Source organism: Vigna angularis, chromosome 10 (assembly GCF_016808095.1).
Source record: "Vigna angularis cultivar LongXiaoDou No.4 chromosome 10, ASM1680809v1, whole genome shotgun sequence".
NCBI lineage: Eukaryota > Viridiplantae > Streptophyta > Magnoliopsida > Fabales > Fabaceae > Vigna > Vigna angularis.
In genome coordinates, this window is record NC_068979.1 from 18,976,660 (window position 1) to 18,984,292 (window position 7,633).

The 7,633-nt window shown below is 32.7% G+C and overlaps 1 protein-coding gene across 1 annotated transcript; it reads right to left on the reverse strand.

Moving 5' to 3' along the window:
- Positions 1–238: 238 nt before the first annotated feature.
- On the reverse strand, positions 239–3,791 carry LOC108334659 (uncharacterized). The gene is made up of 7 exons (XM_017570556.2): positions 3,406–3,791; positions 3,247–3,327; positions 2,976–3,152; positions 2,059–2,229; positions 1,724–1,936; positions 1,557–1,645; positions 239–1,242 (listed from the first exon to the last, which is right to left on the reverse strand). Exons 1-7 carry the CDS (start codon positions 3,491–3,493, stop codon positions 538–540), a joined length of 1,524 nt encoding a protein of 507 aa, XP_017426045.1. The 5' UTR covers positions 3,494–3,791; the 3' UTR covers positions 239–537.
- Between the last annotated feature and the right edge of the window lie 3,842 nt (positions 3,792–7,633).

Genomic DNA, 7,633 nt, shown 5'->3' on the forward strand with positions numbered 1-7,633 from the left:
CATTCATATGTTCAGGATGGAATATGAGAGTTTGTTGGAAGAACAGCAAAATTGGTAACTGAAACACTCATCAAACACAAGTTCTGACATGCTCCACTAGGAAAATATTTTTCCTTGTCTACAATTATCAAAGCATGAGGTGTTTGCATGTCACCCACATAAAACGTACAAGGTACAGAAGAACACTTGAATGTGTCAGAACTTTTCCGTGGAACAAAGGCAAAAGGAGACAAGTATATGTATACTGTATAATATATCTTATATTTTATGGCAGAGAACTTCTGCTGGACATTGAAACATAATCTTCACCAGAAAAAAAAATCAAGAAATAGCATGCCAAAATTTCTTGATCTTTCCCTCAAACTGATTAAACACTTAATATTGTGATGACCACCGGTTTCTCCTTACAAAGATCACACTTTTTAAAAGAAATCATTAATTATACTTCCTGTACTTGATATCACTCTCCCCTCTCTAATTAAAGCTGGATTGGGGATAAAGCACTTCTTTGCTCCTAATCTTTGTTGTTTTATATACTCAGTGCTTGTTGGTATAACCCATAGAACTGATTCGAGGTCGAATGTAGTGATGATCATAGAGAGATTGACCATATTCCACAGGCTTGATAACCACAGTTTCCTGCTTCCTATCGTGCTCTTGAACTGCTCCGAATAGTATCTCATTGGTTTCCTCGTGGCTTTGCTCAAGGTAAGTGTGAGGGATTGATGAATGATATTGATGGCGATGATGATGCTTGAGTTGTTGTTGTTGCTGCTGGTGCTGATGTTTTAGTTGCTGTTGTTGCTGAAGATCTCCTTCCCATCCGCTATAGAATGCTCTACTTTGCAATAGTTGTTGCATTTTTTCGGCATCCTTGGACATGAAAGGATATGTTTTGCGTGGTGTTGGGGTTCTGGGATCAATAGAAGGGGGTTCATCTTCTTCTGGGATCACAAAGCTTTCTTGCACAGGCCAAGCATTTAGTTGCTTTGGAGGTTGCTGGAACAACGTTTGGCTTTGAAATTCGTAGCTCTGTGGTCTTTTCCTGAAACCAGGAAATAAACCTCCCATTATTTCCACTACTGATGCCCCAGCATTGGTAAGAAGCTTCCCAAGGGATCCAAAGAAACTTTCTTCTTGCTTATCTGATTCATCTTCTGATGGAATTAAAGGAGGCCTCACAGACTTCACCGGCTTTTGATATGGACTTGGTGAAATGCCAGACATTGCTGAACCCTCAGCCTACAAAAGCAAGAGATTGCTTAAATGGCCCAAGTTTTCTAATAAATTTAGGAAACTATTGAATAACTCAACTATGCAGTTTTAGCAAACAAAGGGCAAGTTTAAATTCTGCAGCTATGGCAAAAAGCTAAGATAAAAAAGGATAATTTGAAAAGTGTAGCATAACATGAAATGAGAGATCTAGACCTGTCCATGTATAGAATATGTTACTTTCATAGGTAGCTGCATAACAAAGAAAACTCCACACATCTACTTACAATGTCTATATATGTTTTACTGTTATAATGTCTAAGAAGATAATACTATGAACTCACATCTTGAGATGATACAATTGTACCGAGTCTACGTTGTAATAATGCAAGCATATAACCAAAAAAGCCAGCCCCAACAAGCATTGCAATACCTGTAAATTTATGGTAATTAGCCTTGATGTGTAGTTAAATTTTTTTCTAGAGGAAGACTCTGGAATGATTTAGTTTACCAAGTGGAAATCCATTTTCGTATTGGTAAGCACAGTCATCAAAGTGTAGTTGAATCTCTCTGATGGCTTGGTTTCCCCGGTCTATGACAAGTAGGGAACAACTACTTCCAACATAAACCACATCAAAATCATTAGAAAATTTAGCTTCTTCACTTGGACCATCAACATGGCCCCCTCCACGGCTCCATTTTCCGCCAGCAATTGTTGTGACACCTGTAAACAGAAATCTCAACTCAACAAAAAGCTCTCACCAATGATTCTATAGTGGAAGTAGAACAAGGGCCTCATGAGGGAGAGGAAGAGAAAGAATTGTTCAGTTTTGGTATAAGGTTTACCTGAATCACTAATCTTTCTAATTGCCATGTTCATTATATCTGCAATATAGATATTTCCACGATTATCAACAGTTATCCCCTTCGGGTGATTCATCCTAGCTTCCCTAAGCCTTCCATCAACATGTCCAGAATATCCTTCAGCAGATCCTGCCACAAGCTTCGGTCTGCTATCTGAAAAATTGCAAAGCAAAGGCTATTAGTTTTTTAAGTCAATAAAAATATATACATTTAAATGGATTCAAGAGTGGTAGAGAAATTTCAACAAAAGGAGAAGTCCCACAGATGCAGTAAGTTCAAAATGCATTACAGTTACGTTGTAAAAGTTTGATGCACATTCATAAATCTCGTAAGCAAGAACTAAAGTGAGATGATATAATGCTAGGCACATAACACATTGATTCAATCAACTGTGATTCTACCATGTAAAAGGGATTTGAGCAAGGGGAATGTGAATCTTAAATGACAGTTGCCAACTAGCCGTCTATAAACAAGTATTTTGACACGAAAACCATATGCTTGAGTACCAGACAATGGAGAATAATTCAAGTTCAATTGCACAAAAGAGGGAAAAAAATGGTCTAAAAACATTGCAATTGACTTTAGCAAGAAATTCTGAACAGAATGTTGGGGTGAAGTAGGTAGGGAGAAAAACCTCACAAGTTTCTATTGAGAGAAATTCAAGGTTTTCTAATACTGCCTAATAGATCACAAAGTAGAGAAGCTCATAATTTCCAAATTGACAGCAAGTCCAATGTCAAGAAAACCTTAGTCCACTGTAACACAGTGAAGAGATAACCGACTTATGCTGATATCACAAATTAAATAAAAACACAAACAAATCAAATGACAGATTGGACATGGAAAATGAATCAGATCACAAATTCAATCTACCATCGAATCAAACGGGGCACACTTACACAAAGAAAGCGATGACGAAATCCTATAAATGTTACTATTAACCGAATCCAGAATAAGAAGGTCCCCATCAGGCAACACCTCAACCGCATAAGGTTCAATTCCAAGCTTGCTTCCATCAAACACAGTCTCCACACTGTACCCACTCTCGAACTTCATCATCGACTTCACACCAACCGCTGCAACAACACTCCAATTACACATAAACCGAAAAATTGAAATTAAAAAAAGAAAGAGAAAAGAAAATGCAATCTACATTGTGCAGATTCATACCAGTTTTGGTGGGTGCCTTGAGCGACCACACCCATTTGGTGAATGCAGGCACGACATTGGAGAAAAACCCACTAACAATCCCTGAAAAAGGAACAAACTTTGAGCTAAAGAAGTTGAAAGGATGAAAGCAGAGTGATAACAGTAAACAGGGTTACTCACTGGCTGGTAATGTGGTGGATGGTGCAGCTGAGACATTGCAGAGTAGAAGAAAAAGCGTGAAAATGAGAGCCAAATGGAGCTTGGCCATTTCTTGTGGTGGAGGTGGGAAATGCAGGGTCCGAGAAAGGAGGGAAACCCTAAATCATGGAGGTGAAAGGGGTGGTAGCAGAGAGTGCAAGATTGGGTTTTTAGAGTTGAGTCTAGTGTGGAGAAGGAGAGAATGGAAAAGGGAAGAGGAAAGGCAAAAGAGACAAGAAAAAGGAAATGGAAAAAGGAAATGGAAAAAGGAAGAGGGAGTGGTGGACCATTGGGAGGAAGAGTGAAGTTAATGTAGAGAATCATGAACCGCCATTATTGTCTACCTTCGTTTCTCTACTACTACTCTACATGTAAGTTGTAACTTTGTATTCACGACCTTAATTCTTTCCTTTAAAGGTCAAATATACGGTTTTTTCCCCTAGGGAATTGTTCTAAACTACGTTTCATTAATGTAATAACACATTTTTATTATAAGTTTAAAAGGATGATTGTTGTTGACTTTTTATACTTAAATATCTGACTGTATTATTGTTTTTTATAAAGTAAATGAAAATAAATAAATAGATATAAAGTAAATGGGTAAAAAAAATAAAAGAAGACAAATATAAGAGAAAAAGTATTATCTGATAAAGAAAAGTAAATGAAAAGAAATATTATTGTTTTTTATATTGTATGTATGTATGTATTATTTTATAACTTAGTGCAATTAAATAATATAAGATATGCCAGAGTGTGTGAGAGTACTATAGATAAAGGACCACAGTGTGGTGTAGTGTAGCTAATTCACCCAAATTATTTTTCTATTTAGAACTTTTTTTTAAGTGAGTCTCACCCTTGTTTTTACAGCTAGGAGTGGTTAAATATTGGAGGTAGATGTTTTTCAATAATATATTTTTTATTTTATGAATATTTTAAGAGAATATTTATTAAAAACTACTTCCAACTTCAAAAATAATAAATGTTATTCACATGATCATGATTATTATCATGATTTTCTATGGTAGTACTTCATATTATTCAATGCATTAGTTGATAGAGTGTGTTTTCTTGTTGGTGTATTAAAGGATGATTTGTTTGCATGCATCTTGGAAATAGAAATAATAAATACTTTGACAACATCTAGTAGAAACTGAAAACATGAAATTTTTTTTCCCCAAATTTAGTTGAAAAAGGGACATTTTTGTATTTTTTATTTATCAAAGTAGATAATAGACAACACTTCCCTCCAACTACCCACATTCAAGAAAATAATATATAATAGTTATTCTCTTTTTTTTTTCACTTGTAACAATTTCCACATTCAAGAAAATAATATATAATAGTTATTCTCTTTTTTTTTTCACTTGTAACAATTTGCATTATTATAGCTAGCCTTTTCTCATAAATAAATTGCTTTGTGGTCCATAACAACATGAACCAACAAATGAACCATATGTTTCATAGCCTTGACTTATAGTAGTGATAAGCTTAAAAAATCTCACAATGGCAAGGAAATGATTAGCACCATGATGAGTTTGTAGAATCACCAAGAACTTGTTATTACCATCAAAATTCTCAATCCAACTTTCTTTTTTGTGTGGTGCAACTGTTGTTGCAACCTCAACTAATGATCATGAGTCAGATCTGTTATGCATAATCCATGATCATGATGGTTTTCAAGACCAAGTTACATTAACCAATAATGTTGGCTATATATAAATACATAGGTGACAATTATGTCTTGGCACGTGATGTTATTGTTGTCTTGCACTGCAATTTGCTATTACCCATTCAAGGAATGGTAGAACTCATGAAGATCGGATACAACATTTTATATAATAATGTATGATCCTTCCAAAAGCAGAAAGCAAATAGAGACACTGTGACAGAGCAAGACAAATGTGGCCAATTTTCTATTCTCTGTTTAGACAAACAACAAAAACACTTGCCCTTTTACCAATTTAGTATCATGAAAACTGATAATGTCTTGATGAATTAGCTGGTACAAAAAAAAAAGGAATTTTTTCATAAATTTATTCATGTAACATATTAACAATAAAATTTTAATTTTAATTCAACTTTATAAATTCATTTTATATGATTTGCATACAAATAAAATAATACATCTAACAAATAATAAATCTTGTTAAAATAAATTTTAATAATGATTCTAATATAATGTTAAAAAATAGACTATAAATCTAATTCAACTTACAAAATTGATTTATAAAATAAAATTTATATACTATGTTGTGTTTTTTGATTTAGGCAACAATTTCAAGTGTCACCAGATTCAAAATTTTAACTCTGAAATTTCACATTAGATTAAAAAAATTAATATTATATATATAAAAAATACTAATATATTCATTATATTAAAATTTAAGTTAAAAATAATAGTAATCTCTTATTTAAATTAAACCCACATCTTATAGGCGTGGTTTGATTTGATAAATTCACCCTCAAAAAATCTGTATACTATTCATGATGTTGTCTAGTATATATATTGAACCTCTATTTCATTTTCTATCATTCACCCGTACGATGTTTTACACTACTCTTGAAATTGGTTTTTTGTTTAAACAATTGCTTCGAATCTGCGAGTAATTAAAGGTGTTTTAGTGGTAAAGATGTTGGTTCATCCAAAATATGTTTGTCTTGTTGTGTGCTTTCTTATTTGTTTGACACTTTTTGTGATTTCTATGCCTGGCTTGGATTTCAACAATGAGGTGATTCACATAGATATAGGTTTCTGCAAACTGCCAACACATACCTATGAATAATAAAATACTACAATATATTCATATGACAAATTATGTGCAGTAGAAAAAAATATAAATAAAAATCATAAAAGGTTGATAGGAAATAATCTGATGTTATTCATATAATATTTGAAAGTGGGAAAGTTCGTGTCTTTAGCAATATGTATTGGAACACAGCTAATTCTTCCCTAACAGAGAGAGGTCATAGAGAGAAGTGAACAAATTATTATAATAGTATAGTTAAACATTTCTTTTATTAAATCGGTTTTATAAATTGAATTAAATTTAAATTTTATTATTTTAATATGATATTAGAATTATGTAAAATCGTGAAGATTTCACATGAATGAACTTTTCTTACTAAAATAATTTTATAAATTTTAAATTTTATTACTTTAATAAAAGTTATTACCTGGCATCCAAAGGCGTATGTTGAAAAATGGTAACCATCTTGAAAAGCAGGCAGCCATAGTTAATGACTCTTTACACGCGAGAAGAACAGTAGTATGAGTAATTTTACATGTTAGTAATTTATATTTAAATAAATTTTTATTTTAAATTTTCCACATTTGAAATTCAGAATATACATGCAAAATTTCAAACGTCAAATTATTCAGAAAACAAGATTAAAATCGAGCATCCACGCTATCATTTTATTTTATTTTATTTGACTGAAAGTAGATTCATTTCTTAGAGTTTCATACTAATTAAATAAAAGTCATTAAGAAAACACGTTCCTTTAAAATAATCAATGGAATTTTTCAATGGATTAATGATAGACAAAACTGATGAATAATTTACTCTAGTAACGTTCTGAAAAAAAAACATTTAACTGATTTTGAATTCTGTTGAAACATAAAAGATGGAATATAGGATTGTTTGAATTACAAATAATATTTTTAGAATTTTAAAAACGTTAGAGTTGCAAGGAGAAATAGTTGGACGTGTAGAAAAACATGCCCAGAGAAAATTGGAATTGGGCTAATAGCATGCCTTTGGACTATAATTGTAAAAGAATTACTTCCTGCACCCTATTACTTCCAGAATTTATTTTTGGGAATACAAAAATAGTTTCAGAAATTTTTTCTAGACAGCAATCACCCCTTTTTATGGGGGTGATGAAGAAATGTGATAGGGTACAGGAAGCAACGCCCTAATTATAATTATAAGAAGCCTCAATTAAGGCAGCTAAATAAGTTAAATATGTTTATTTGTTGATGAGAAATAGCTTAGAAAGTCTGCATGAGTGGCAGCATTCAGCAATGAGGAAACCGAGAAGAATCTCTTTAGCTATACCATGCATGTGATTTATTCCCTGCACTGACTAAATTAATACTCTGATGTGATGACTCCTATCCAGTATTTAAGTTTTCTATGCATAATCAACTTTTTCAGTCACCAATTCCTAATCTCTGACTTATGAAGATATAGGTTTTGTGGAGAAATTA